General features: G+C 43.9%; 1 protein-coding gene across 1 annotated transcript in view; it reads right to left on the bottom strand.

The window, feature by feature from the left end:
• The window catches only part of PLGRKT (plasminogen receptor with a C-terminal lysine), an 80,495-nt gene extending 66,221 nt beyond the window's left edge, over positions 1 to 14,274 (bottom strand). The window contains exons 1-2 of the mRNA XM_063946186.1: positions 14,044 to 14,274; positions 11,424 to 11,506 (exon numbers count right to left, since the gene is read on the bottom strand). Of these exons, the coding sequence (XP_063802256.1) occupies positions 11,424 to 11,504 (81 nt within the window). The 5' untranslated portion in view covers positions 11,505 to 11,506; positions 14,044 to 14,274. The remainder of the gene's footprint in view (positions 1 to 11,423; positions 11,507 to 14,043) is intronic.
• Between the last annotated feature and the right edge of the window lie 279 nt (positions 14,275 to 14,553).

The raw sequence follows: 14,553 nt of genomic DNA, 5'->3' as shown, positions 1-14,553 counted from the left end.
TGATTGTGTCGCTGTGGGCGTATCTGCACTCTGTGCATAAGTGTCTCGGACAACGTGCAAAAGCACGTACGTGACGCAAAGGCATACGCACGTGGCGTGTTTTACGCAACGGAACGTACGCATACGCCCATTGAGACTCATATCACACAATAACCTTGTTTAGGGTGGGCGATATAGTATAGCCACCTGATAAATAGCACACGGGTGTTCAGTTCAGTTTATCCAAAAAAGTATTAGTTAAAAGAAAACCTTTTTCTACTGCAAACCCAGGGATTGGACTCCTACCTGTATGAAAGGAATTTCTGTACAGAAAGATTAAAAGTGTATTTGATTGGAAAGGAGTGAGTGTGGAACTTAAGGTATTGTTTTTGTGAACCCACAAATTGGGATCCCGTCGGAGACCACATCAGGTGAGTGGACACTTGGTGGCGTGGGACTGGCTTGCCCGCGTTAACATTGTATTGAAGGAGCAAGTAGTTTCCGCAGACAAAAGGACTGCGAGGTATTTAAGCGCAGCCCCGGGGGTTTTGCGTAGCACCCATATAGTCAAGGTAAAGCTCCGGCTGAAGGTTTCGCAGCCTAAACAACCGATTCCATTGGTCGTAAAGCGTATAAATATTTAGTTATTTATGCGCTGTGCGACTGGACCGCACGTAATTGTGTGCATTAGTTTGTTACCTTGATACCCATCGACAATTTATTGTGGGATCATAAACGCTATTTGCACATACGAACGTGATTTGTGTAGGTTTTTGTTATTTTAAGGGAGTTTCGCTGTTCACTAAGCAAATCTCTAACGACCAATACTTGCTGGGGAGGGATCGTATACTCCCACGTGCCCCAGTAAATAGAGGTTACAAAAGATCCCACGGATTGGATAGGCCAATTGGGGCGCAGAGTGAGTGAAAGCACTAGTTGAACTTTCACCGTCGCCTTACCGCGGGCAATTTGGTCTGTTTGTCAGAATTAGCTAAGACAGCAATATCTGCAAACGATGGGGGCCAGTTGTTCAAAGAAGGGATGTCCAACAAGGGTTCACGTTGGTGGTTGTTGGCCCAAAGGGTCCGCACGGTATATAATGTGTGAAAAATACGTAACTCACACACAGGTATTATGCAATGAGTGGGAACGTATGACAGAGGATGATGGGGAACAGTTTCCCCGGGTAGGCAGTCTGAACCCTGAGGTATTGCAGAACTTAAGAAAAAGGATAGGTCTAATCAAATCTGCAAAGCAGAGGATCAGACATTATGATTGTTTACTGATATGGCAACAGGAAAGTGAAATACAACAGGAACTAGCCCAAAAAGCTAATTCCCATCCAGGTAGAAATCTAATAGCAACGGCACCACCACCATATATAGCAGGGGACAAAGTGGCTGCAGAGAATGACATGCGGGTTTGCGATAAGGGTGCACTTAATAAATGTATTAGTAATGACAAAATTAAGATGAAAGTAAATGCAAATGTTGACACTAACCCTAACCCATGCAAGTTGTATCCTATGTTAAACTTCCCCCAGGAATACGACCAAGAAGATGAGCCCACAACGATTTCAGCTCTCTCTCTAGCGGCCACCATAAGCGATACTCCAGTAGGCATCGCCCAACCACCTAGGGAGGCATCAAAAGCACATAGCTCAGGGACAGGTGAGGTTGTATCTACAGGTAAGTACGGCACTGTACAATATGCTGAAACTATTGCACCATACACTGAAGAATCAAACCAGAGTGAAGTAGTTCAGATTAACCCTGTTAGAGTAATAGCGGTCCCCAATGGTAAGACTGACGCAAATGGAGCCACACCCATTAGAAATATTGCAATGCACTGTCCCTGGTCACGAGCAGAATTAAGAACAATTCTGTCTGAATTTCCTGATCCCAGGAAAGATTTAGCCGCATGCCAAAGGTTCATTAAAGACCTAGGAAATTCCACTGAACCAAACAACAAAGATTGGAGAACACTACTGCGGGCATGTCTGCCCTCTAGTGTTGACCCTATTAAGTTTATAGCTGACTGTAAACTAGATCAGGAGGTTCCCCTTACGGATGCATACAATCAAGAAAATGTAATCAGAATCAATCTGCAACTGGGAATATATTTCCCAGCCGTAGTAAAATGGAATAAAATATTCTCCATTAAACAAATGGAAAGGGAAACTGCCCCCGAATATTTCCACAGAGCATTAGAGGAAATGGCTAAGTACACTGGGATCATGGACATTGAGACAAATATACACCATAGAGAGGTAGCAGTGTCCGTATTGATGGACGGTTTAAAGGAGGTATTAAAGAGTAGGGTACAAACTACTCAACCCAACTGGAGAGGTATGTCGGTGGCCGCCTTAAGAGAGACTGCTGCTGGGCACGACAGGAATATTACAAGACACAGGGAGTCACAGAGTGATAAACTGATGGCAATAAGTATCCAGGCCCTCACAACAAGGCCGCCTCAGTCCAGATCACAGGTCCCTGGTGGTAAGCCGCATGTGGTGAAATGTTACAATTGTAGTAGGGAAGGACATTTTGCACGTAATTGTACCAATAACTCATATAATGCACATAAAAACCCTAGACAACGACACGACACACGACATTGGGAGCAGGGTCCACAGAGGCGGAGCTATGAGCCACATGCAGGGGAAACAAGAAGATATCCCCCAAAAAGAGACTGGCAAGTCTCTGATAATACCCACTCACCCTCCCCACAGGTGATAGCCGCAACTGCAATGCAGGGGGGTCACCATACCCAATAGGGGTGTGGCCATACCTGTAATCTGCAGCCAGTAAAATTGATTGCTAACCTTGGAAGTGAACCCGAAGTTGCAATCAATGTAGCTGGTAAATCATTAAACTTTCTTGTAGACACAGGGGCGGCCAAATCAGTGATAAATTCGACAGTGGGCATGAGAACCACAGGTAGGACAATTCCAGCCATGGGAGTAACAGGAGTAGTCCAGCATTACCCTGTTAGCAAACCAGCCGAGATTACAATAGGGCCTTTACATACCAAGCATTCCTTTTTGCTGGCTGCATCGGCACCGACCAATCTCCTGGGAAGAGACTTACTGTGTAAAATGGGGTGCGTCATTTATTGTACTCCTGAAGGTGTATTCTTGGACATACCTGAGAATCACGCTCAGGAAGTGCGAGACATGTTAGACTCCCCATCAAAATTAATGTCACATACCATTATGACAAATAGGACTCCCTCCCAAGTAGAAGAAATGACATCTCAGATACCAGAGTCGCTTTGGACTAAAGATGGACAGGACACTGGATTAATGGCAAACGTAGCTCCGGTAGTTGTACAAGTAAAAGATGGTAGGATAGCTCCAAAAATCCCACAGAACCCTCTGAAGCCAGAGGTGGAGTTAGGGGTGTATCCCGTAATAGAGCGCTTGCTACAACAGGGCATTCTGGTAAGAACGTCCAGCACTGCCAATAGTCCCATCTTCCCTGTGAAAAAGAGTGGGGGGAGGGGTTACAGGCTAGTGCAGGATCTAAGGGGGATTAACAAAATAGTTGAGAGTCAGTTCCCCGTAGTGCCAAATCCAGCTGTCATCCTAATGCAAATCCCTCCCACTGCGAAATTTTTCACTGTTATTGACCTCTGTTCCGCTTTCTTTTCGGTACCTCTGCACCCTGACAGTCAATATTTGTTTGCATTCACATACAGAGGAGTCCAATACACATGGACTCGATTACCACAAGGTTTCATAGATAGCCCAAGTATATTTTCCCAGGCTTTGCATGATTGTTTACAGTCTTTCCAACCAGTGAGTGGATCAGTATTAATACAGTACGTGGATGATCTACTACTGTGTTCTGATTCATTGGAAGCATCCCTGAAGGATACGAAACAGCTCCTGTTTCATCTTTCAGACACAGGACACAAGGTTTCCAAAGACAAGTTACAATTATGCCAAACTAAAGTAAAATATTTGGGACACTGTCTAACACAAGGACTGAGACACCTGACCGCTGATAGAATTCAAGCAATTAGAGACATGACTCTGCCACAAACCCAGCAACAGATCAGAACATTTTTAGGAATGTGTGGGTATTGCCGTAACTGGATCCCAGGGTTTTCCATTCTGGCGTTACCTTTGCAGGAGATGGTCTCCTCAAACAAACCTGATCGGATTTCGCATACAGACGAGTCTGAGACAGCATTCGAGAGACTTAAACAGTGCCTAACGCAGGCACCAGCATTAGGTATGCCAGACTATGGGAAACCCTTTGAGCTATACGGAACAGAAAGTGCTGGTTGCGCGGCAGGCGTACTAACCCAAAAGCACGGTGATGCCAGCAGGCCAGTAGCATATTACAGCGCTCAGCTAGACACGGTAGCGCGATCCCTCCCCACATGCTTGCGAAGCGTTGCTGCGATAGCATTGCTAGTAACGAAAAGCGAAGACGTCGTGCTAGGTCACAACCTCACAATTCATACACCACATGCAGTGTCAGCCTTGCTGAATTCTGCCCAAACCAGGCACGTCTCATCAGCGCGGTTTACAAGATGGGAATTGGCACTAATGGCCCCCGTAAACATCACCATAAGGAGATGCAGTGCATTAAATCCTGCAACATATCTCCCAGGTGTGCCTGGACAAGCACAAAGGGTGGAGGATGAGAGTGGTGGGGAAGGAGAATTTAATACAAAGGAAGACACACATGATTGTATGGAATATTTGACCCAAAATTTTACCGCAAGGCCTGACATCAGTGACAACCCACTGGAAGATGTAGAACTTACGTTCTACACGGACGGTAGTTGTCATAGACAGTCAGACTCGGGAGACTTGTGTACTGGATACGCAGTCGTAGATGACCAAGGCACCATAGAAGCGGAACCGCTAGGCCCACCTCACTCAGCCCAGGTTGCTGAACTGGTCGCCCTAACCAGAGCATGTGAATTGGCTAAGGGCAAATCAGCCAATATCTACACCGACTCTAGATACGCATTCGGGGTAGTCCATGATTTCGGAGCCCTATGGCGCCTCAGAAATTTCATGACGGCAGCTGGTACACCGATAGCGCATGCAGCTCACATAAAAAGGCTTCTAACAGCGATACAGGAACCCGACAGAGTGGCTGTTATCAAATGTAAAGCACACACATATAGCCAAGACCCAGTATCACTTGGTAACAGCCGAGCAGACGAAGCTGCTAAGTTAGCAGCTGGTACCCCCAGACAGACAGACACCACACAGCTGATGGTATTTAATACCATCAACACACAGAAGTTGTGTGAAATGCAAAATTTGTGTTCCACACAGGAAAAGGCAGTCTGGAAGGCAAAAGGATATGGCCAGGAGTCCTCAGGTCTCTGGACGGATGGACACGGTAAACCAGTGGCCCCCAGAGCATACCTTCCATGTCTAGCTGAGGCAGCTCACGGGCTGACTCATCTGGGCAAGGAAGGGATGTGCAAGTTGGTAAGAGCATATTGGTGTGCCCCAGGATTTTCATCTCATGCGAGTAAGAGAGCAATGTCATGCCTTACCTGCCTGAGAAAGAATATCGGAAAGACAATACCTACCGAACCATCTCATATCCCACCTGCCGGCGGCCCTTTCCAGGTAATACAAATTGACTTTATACAATTACCCCCTTGTCGAAATTTGAAATATGTACTTGTTTGTATAGATGTTTTCTCAAATTGGGTTGAAGCATTTCCGGCGGCCACAAATACCGCTATGTTTACTGCTAAGAAAATTGTGCAGGAATTTGTATGTAGATATGGTATCCCTAGAATTATCGAAAGTGATAGGGGTACCCATTTTACAGGTGATGTCTTTCAAGGAATGTGTAAATTGATGGGAATTGATAGCAAGCTGCACACTCCATACCGTCCACAGGCGAGTGCGAAAGTGGAAAGAGTGAACAGCACTATTAAAAATAAACTGAGTAAAGTGATGGCAGAGACAGGATTGACATGGCCAGAAGCTTTACCCATTGTACTGTACAGCATCAGAACCACTCCCAGGTCCCCTCTTAATCTGTCTCCCTTTGAAATCTTGTTTGGTCGACAACCGCATGTTATGATTAACCCTCAGGATGATTTGAAGTGTAACAATGAAGTGACTGTAAAATACTTGATTAACATGAGTAAACAGTTAAGGAATCAAAATGATAATCTGAAGTTAGTGATTCCTGATTTACCAGATAGTAATTGTCATGACATTGAACCTGGGGATTATGTAATGATACGGAATTTTCTACGCTCAGGTTGCCTTATTGACAGATGGGAAGGACCATACCAGGTCTTATTGACTAGCACTACAGCATTGAAGGTTGCTGAGAGAGAAACTTGGGTTCATTCGTCCCACTGTAAAAAGGTTGCTGATCCAGAGAGGCCCCGTGATAAGGAACAGACGGTAGAGGTTGTATCACTGGAGTGTCTGTTCCAGGAGGATTGAGGCGGCACCTGAGCATTGAAAATCACAAGACCAAAAGCAGTTGTCGATCCCCTGTTCCCTTTTATTGTTTTTCTCCAACTTCCCATCCCCTCTCCCTCAAATTATTTTTTCCCCCGTCTCATTCTTCTCCGTTTCCTCCTACAAGATGGACTTGCCCCAAGAGACTGTGATCCGGATTTTCCTGTTGACCATGATGTTGACCAGAGCAGTCTGTTCCGGCGAGAGTACCATGGAGGTCGAGAGAGGTTCTGGAATGGGTTCTGATGACAGAGATGGAGGCGTAGTTTTCCAAGAACAACATAATCAACAAGCAAAGGCGAGTATCAGAAAACGATCCGATAGCATTGACCATAGAAGGAATTGTGAAGGATTGTTAGCTGAAGAAAACTGTATCTGTCGGCTCTGTAACAATGTCATTGAGGATGGGTGCATAAAGAAATGCCAATCCAGTTTTAATATCCATATGGACCGGCATCCATTGAGTGACTACCACTCCTTAGTGGGTAGTGTGTTAAATAAAACAGATTGTTGGGTATGCTCTCAAGTACCTCAAGGTCATAGCAAATCAGGGCTAGTCCCATTTCCTTTAACGTTAGGGGAGGTACTTGAGTTAAGTGGTGGGAGACCGGTGGACAGGAGGTTTAATATCTCCAGCCCTCCTAGTTTGAAGCTCCACCAATACCATGTGGATAGGTCCCTATTATGTTTTAACATCTCCAATCCCCGAAAGCCGGGAAATTGGGAAGTGTCATGGAGTAATCAAACCATGACCTTTTCGCATAGAGCAGATAGAATGCCTACAGATACAGAGCTTATACGCCACATAGCCAGTAGAGGAAAATCTTTCCGGTATAGGTATACCTTAGGAAATAGGATTACGAGAGTCGGAGAGGTATCACCAGGATACTGTGCACATATCGAACAACCTGATACGTGTACTAAGCAGATGGAAGAATTAGGGTTAGGAGATTTCACATGGAAGGTGTGTAATATGGTTATGTCCTACTCCGTCCCATATGTTCTCCCCGATGATGCATATTTCATATGCGGGAGAAAGGCGTATAAGTGGCTTGCCCCAAACTCTGAAGGATTGTGTTATATTGGAAAAGTACTGCCTGAAGTAATGACTGTATCACATGACAAAATGAAAGACATACACCGTGTTGCCCAAACTCCTTATACTCACACCCATTACGAGCACGTAGTTAAACGGCACCTGATAGAAAGAACAGAGCATCCGGCCTCTGACATGATCCATGAATCCACCGGGATTCAGTTTCTAATCGCGTTAGATTTCACTCGCACCGCCAGAGGAGTGTTGAATTATAAATACATATCTGCGCTCGCCAATTTGTTAGATAATATCACTGAAATGTATGATGACACGTTTAGGTATACTGGAAGAGAACTTCAGGCTTATAAAACAGAACTGGTACAGCATAGAATGGTTCTTAATTACCTCACAGCAGTGACAGGCGGATATTGTGTCACACTGGCAACACAATACGGCGTGAAATGTTGCACATATATTACGAATAGCACCGAGGACCCGGTCGAGGTCATAGACCAAAAGATGGACGATATTCTCCAACTGAAGTGGGAATTTCGCAGGAGACACAATCTCACTCTTGCTGCTGTAGGTAATGAGCCGACTGGTTGGGTGTCATGGTTGAACCCGCGAAATTGGTTCTCTGGTTTAGGAGACTGGGCTCAAGGAGTCATAATGGATGTTGGGAAGTTTCTCCTATGTATCTTAGGTGTTATCATAACGATTGGCTTGATATTTAGATGCGGTCAGGCTTTAATGAAGTGCAATCGTCGTACTAGGGTAATGAGTTTAAGGAGTGAGGAAACTGTAATTCCAATGGACTTGATTTACGACCCAAATGTAGAAACAATGATGTGATGAAAATGCGATTTCTACGGTCCGTTTCTTTCACCTGTTTTTCCGTTTCCTCCAAGGTAAAAAGACCCACTTGGACGAGGAATTTGATGAGCCGATATACAGACAACAGATGGATTAAAGAAGAAGTTTTGACAACCTGATACACAGATTTTTGATGAACTATGCCATGGATCCCCAGTTTCCCTAGAAATTTTAAAATTACGCTAGCCCAACACTTTTGTAAATCTATGGACATTGACAGCTTTTGCTCGCACCTTATGGGCAAAAGCACAAAGAAGACTGCATTCAACAGACACCAAACAAGACCTCAATCGACGAATGTACATTTACCTGACATAGAATACCACCGCATTTACCGTAATTATGTCTTTTATTCATTTCTACAACCCTCAGGTAATGACACACATAGTCGATAGGGAATACAGGCACAGATATCAGCAATCACATATCTCCCCCATTCATGTATCATCAACTAAAATGTGCTCCCCCATTTTGTTACAACCAAAGCCGAAAAGAGCTCGGTAAAGTTTGACAGCCCATCCACAGACCCGTACTACGGGATAAGAAGGAATTCGAATGTATACTTCGCAATACCTCGAAGCTTGATTTAAAACACGTACGGCACGATGATACATGACCCCCAAGCACGGATTCATACACACATGCTTCTGCTATCTCACTAGGTCATACCCTTTTCCTACCTTCTCCTCTCCTCCCCTACCCAACCATGTAAATGTATTAACCCCTGACATATATTTTTCTCTTTTTGAAATGTTTTAGAAGGTGGCAGTTATTGTTGACTGCCAAAGGGTGGACTGTCAAAGTCAGAAAAATATCTCTATGCACACTACCATATTTGCACCTCACACACGTCCGCGCTGCGCATGCGTACGCTCTCCCGTGTGTGCGCATACTCACAGTCGCGGGCACCCGCAGGCGCACGGTATGCGTATTTACGGTAGAGTTTATGTGATCGTAGCGTGCGACTCAATCGTTACATATTTTCACTATATAGCGTATTTTGTAGATCATGGTCCCTTTGATAGATCCTGAAAGTTTAGTTAATATAGCATGTTCCTGGACAGAGGGATCCCTCTTTTTACTGTACGAAGGGTCTAACAGGAGTCATACAGTGGTGTTTAGTACCCATCGGAAGAGTATTTAATTAGCAATATTCCGGTGTTGGTTTGGAGCGGATTAATCGCTCGTGCGAATAGTTATGGACATAAGAAGTTTATGTCCATTTACTATTATTTACCCTTACTTAGCTATGCGGCGGGAAACCCAGAATCCCACCCACCTGAGCTGTTGGAAATCGTCACAGCCCACCTGTATGAATCAACCTATGACCTTTTGTTATAGTGCGAAGCCGAATTCCTGTGTCCAATGAACAATAAGAATATAGGGACCATTGTACTGTATTGTGTGCAGGGTATATAAGGGTCACCGTCCCCAGGCCAGCCACTACTCTCTCTTCAACAGTTATCGCTGATAATTGGAGGACTGGATTCCGGTTGCGCCTGCGTGTGTTCCCCGTATGGTATGTTTCTCTGTTGCCACTTTGTTTCCCATATGTTGTTAGCCATTCTCACTTAGTCTCTGTATTTATAATGCGATCGTTCTCTATTGTGCATGTTACTGTCTAGATACTCTGTTAGAATTATATGTTAGTTTGTAGCGTATGACTTGTGAACTGTTTCCCCTTTTGAAGTAATTTAAGATATGTATTAGTAAAAGGTTTCGGACCCTTAAAGGTAGTGTGTGTATTCGTTATATTGCAAGGGATAATAGGAGCGTCTCGATCGCTCGAACAGCTTTAATATTTATAAGTTAAGCAGCGTTATATCGCTACATTGGTTCTAGTACAAGGTTTACAGCGTAAGAATATCTTTCCTGTGTGTTACATACAAGTTTTACTGAGTGGTATCCAGTGAGCGTCTGCGCCGCTCGTGATCTCCTCGTGGTCCCGAGCGTCCGCTACGCTAATAGCGTAGCATTACGGTAGTCGCTCACCTATTGTGTGCCCGATACCAACAGCGTATTCTCGCGAGCGTTTGTGTCGCTCGAGCGGCTCGCTCCCGATACAGCGTCCGCTACGCTAAGAGCGTACCCTTACGGTACTACATACTCCAATAGCGTACAAAGTCTCTTAACCTCTTAGAGTGTTTAATAAGGTAATCCAATCGACATTCTCATCCTTTATATATACTATCCTCGATGGGAAGACTTCCCCGCAGCGGGATCCACATGAGAGAGCATGGGAAACGGACCCAGGCTCGGCTCTAGATGACGAGGAATGGTCTGAGGCCTGGGGTAACGCAGCATCTTGTTCCATCTGCGTCAGAATCAAGGAGAATGTATATAAATTGTTATATAGATGGTACTATGTACCATCTCGCTTGAGCAAAATGTACCCGGGCACGACGGATAGATGCTGGAGAGGATGTGGCGCAGAGGGCTCTTTCCTACATATATGGTGGTCTTGCCCCAAAATAGTACATATGTGGAAGGAAGTGATTCAAACTATATCCAGTCTGTTGCAGGTCTCTATTCCCTCTGACCCTAAGTATATTCTCCTTCCCTTAAATTTACCAACACTAACGAAATCTCAAAATAAACTACTACGTCTTATAGTGTCTGCAACAACATGTCAATTAGCCGCAGATTGGAAAAACCCTTTCCCGCCTTCCATGCAATCTATAGTTGCCCGTATATGGTATGTTTACCGCATGGAATATATGACTAACATTATTAACTGCTCTCCTGGGTCTTTTGAGAAAGTTTGGAGTCCGTGGCTGGCCACCCAGCATGCCCCTTCACCCTTTTCCATGTGATACCTTGCACGAGACTTAAGGAAATTAAGTTATGAATAAAACTATTTACAAAAAAAAAAAAAAGAAGAATAAGGCATATTTTAGTATACATTAGCTGAAAAAAAAATTACCTTTATGTGTATAAGAATTTCAAACATTGATAGTATGATAACAGAGTACAAGGAACCAGTAAAAATTCAGTTTAAATATATAAAAAAGAGAATAATTATTTTATATGTGGTTGTTTCATATATTTCTTAAACGGTGCAAATTAAATCACCTGAAGTTGCGAATTCATCACCATGATTTCCTGCTGTTTTTTCATGCTGTCCTCCATAGTTCTAGAGAATAAGGACCCCATTTCTTCAGGAAGACAAATACATAAAAGTAATGAGAAACACAGAAACAGCATTCTCTGTACACTAAATGCACTAAGATATATGCTAATGGTAACAGCAGTTGTAATAGTAGATAGCTGGTTGGGAAACAAAATACAGCTGCCCTGCCACTTCTTCCCAGGTAGGAAATAAAAACCAGCACCTCTACTAATAATTATTCTAACATTAAAGTTCATTACAAAATGTAAAAATAAAATAAATGCACAAAAATATTTAGTAGGGCATGCGACCAGCTGATATGGCTTAAATAGCAATATAATAATAATCCACACACAATAACAGTGTACAGATAAGTAAAAAACGGTCACAAAACACTCTAAATTACTGATGGATTCCATACTTTCTAATCTAATAATTGGAGAATCAAAAATGTAATGGTAACAATTTCAGCAGTGGTAAGCTGGGTACACATTATACAATATATTGGACGATGTTGCCATCTGCGACAGAATGCAGCGATCATCGCATATTGTGTACTGCTGAATCCACCCGGTCATCGTTTGATAAATCGGGTGGTCGCACTGTGCCGCCTGATGTACTGCACATCAGATGGGATGATGCCACAGACAACGCTGTGTTGTTACTTGAAGAATGTAACAATATATTGTGTCTGCGATGCAATATATATCGTAACAAAACACTGCTGAGTCGCATCGTCATTCAGGTGTGTACCCAGCTTTAGTCTAGGACTACACTAGCAGATATTAGTTGGGTCATTGTTTGAGATTTATTGCATGAGATAAATTGCATGATTTGTAGTTAATGTATCCCTACAGGGCCCTACACACTTAGAGATTTTACTAAACGATATGAACGTTCTCGTTCATTAATGAACAAGAACTCGTTCATATCGTTTAGTGTGCAGGCACAAACGATGAACGATGCACGGCCCCGCGCTCGTTCATAGTTGGTGCCCAGTCGATTATGCATGCAGGCCAATATGGACGAGATTGTCCATATTAGCATGCACTGCTATGGAGCCGGGTGATGGGGAGAGTGAAGAAACTTCACTCCCCCCGTCACTTCCCCCCACCGCCGGGGCGCGCCCATCGGCCGTATCCGCCGTCGGGCAGCTCAGCGGCATATTGCCGAATGTGTAGGGGGCATAAAAATCTAGCTGCCCATGTAACTAGACTAGACTGGTGGCTCCCATAATGGCCCATTGCTTACAGATCAGCAATCAGCCCCAAGCAATTATCTGCACACAATTAAACAACTAAAGCTGGGTACACGCTGGAGTGAAAATAATTTGTTCCAAAATCGGAATGAATGCCCTCAAGCCCAGATTCTGTGTACACACTGGGAGGACTTTAATGAAGGATGGAGCGATGATGTTCCATACTTCATTAGCATAAACAAGGTCGCTAGAGATATCTCTAGGTTTGATGTGCAGCACATCAAACCTAGCGTCCGTCGCTAGCGACAACAGGAGCGCGCACTCACCCTTACACCCCGAGCGATGCAGGCGATTTGCAATCACGAAACAGCAATTTACCAACATTGCCACAGTGTCCACCCAGCTTATATGGCAATATTTCTTAAACAAAAAATAATATTGAATACAGGTTGAGTATCCCATATCCAAATATTCCGAAATACAGAATTTTTTGAGTGAGATAGTGAAACCTTTGTTTTCTGATGGCTCAATGTACACAAACTTTGTTTAATACACAAAGTAATTAAAAATATTGGATTAAATGACCTTCAGGCTGTGTGTATAAGGTGTATATGAAACATAAATGCACTCTGTGCTTAGACTAGGGTCCCATCACAATGATATCTCATTATGGTATGCAATTATTCCAAATACGGAAAAATCCGATATCCAAAATACCTCTGGTCCCAAGCATTTTAAATAAGGGATACTCAACCTGTATTATGTTTCCATGTGTAGAGATATGGGAGTGACAGATTTAATTAATGACATTATCAGAAAACACATTATTAATCATGGTTACAAACACCACAAGGAACTAAGGGGTCTATTTACCTTGGACGGAGATAAAGTACCATACCCTCCAACATTTTACATATAAAAATCAGAACAATTTAGGAAAGGGGCGTGGTCACCGGGAAAGGATGTGACCACGCCCCTTTTCTATGCTGTCAATGGAAAAATGGAGTCAAAAATCGGTACAGACCACAGAAAAAAGGTACTATACCTGCCAAAGCAGGTACAGTTGGTGGGTATTAAGTACCAGCCAATCAGCTACTAAATGCCATGTTACAGGCTGGGTTTCAATAATGACAGTTAGGAGCTAATTGGCTGGTACTTTTATCTCCGCTCAAGGCTTAGTAAATAGACCCCTAAGTGGCCTATGTAATAATAATCGTAGCAGTTATATATCATACACACAATCCATGGGTGTGTGGTGAAGGCTGTGCACAGTACCATCTTGTATACCTATCACCATGTAAGCTCATATGAATGTGTTTGTGTTAATTCAGAATAATAACACAGTGACTGTCATATGATCGCTGTCGCCCTAAGGCCCTCATTACCGTGTGTGTGTTGCAGACTTCTGTGCACGCTTCCTATATGTGACCCGCGGCTGCTGCTGGGGGAGGCGAGGGGTCAGAGCTATAGCAGGAGCTCTCAATGACACGGAGAACTGTTAACTGTTCCTCTGCCGCCCTGAGCCTAGAGAGCTGCGCCCTGCAGACAGCAGAGCCGCAGTACAGGGCGGCAGGTAAGGGGTTACCGGGAGGTGTAGCCGGGTGTACAGGAAGGGTGTGTCTGTTTACTGCTGGGTGAGGGTGCTGTATAAGCGGCTCTGGTTCACGTCAGCCTATGTGAGCACTAGTACCAGCTGAGTGAGACATCTACTGGCTGATTGCTGGTACTGCAGAACATTTACTCGGTAAACCATTAACCAACAATCTCCTCTGTGTGTCACATCATGTGGTGTAACCTACCTACGAGTAAATGGATTATCTGTACTTATTAGTTTGTTTTTATTAATATACTGTAGCACCTACTTGTTATTACAGAGAATGTTTGCTCAGTCACAC

Source organism: Pseudophryne corroboree, chromosome 11, assembly GCF_028390025.1.
Source record: "Pseudophryne corroboree isolate aPseCor3 chromosome 11, aPseCor3.hap2, whole genome shotgun sequence".
NCBI classification, from domain to species: domain Eukaryota; kingdom Metazoa; phylum Chordata; class Amphibia; order Anura; family Myobatrachidae; genus Pseudophryne; species Pseudophryne corroboree.
This window is presented reverse-complemented; position numbering and strand designations above follow the sequence as displayed.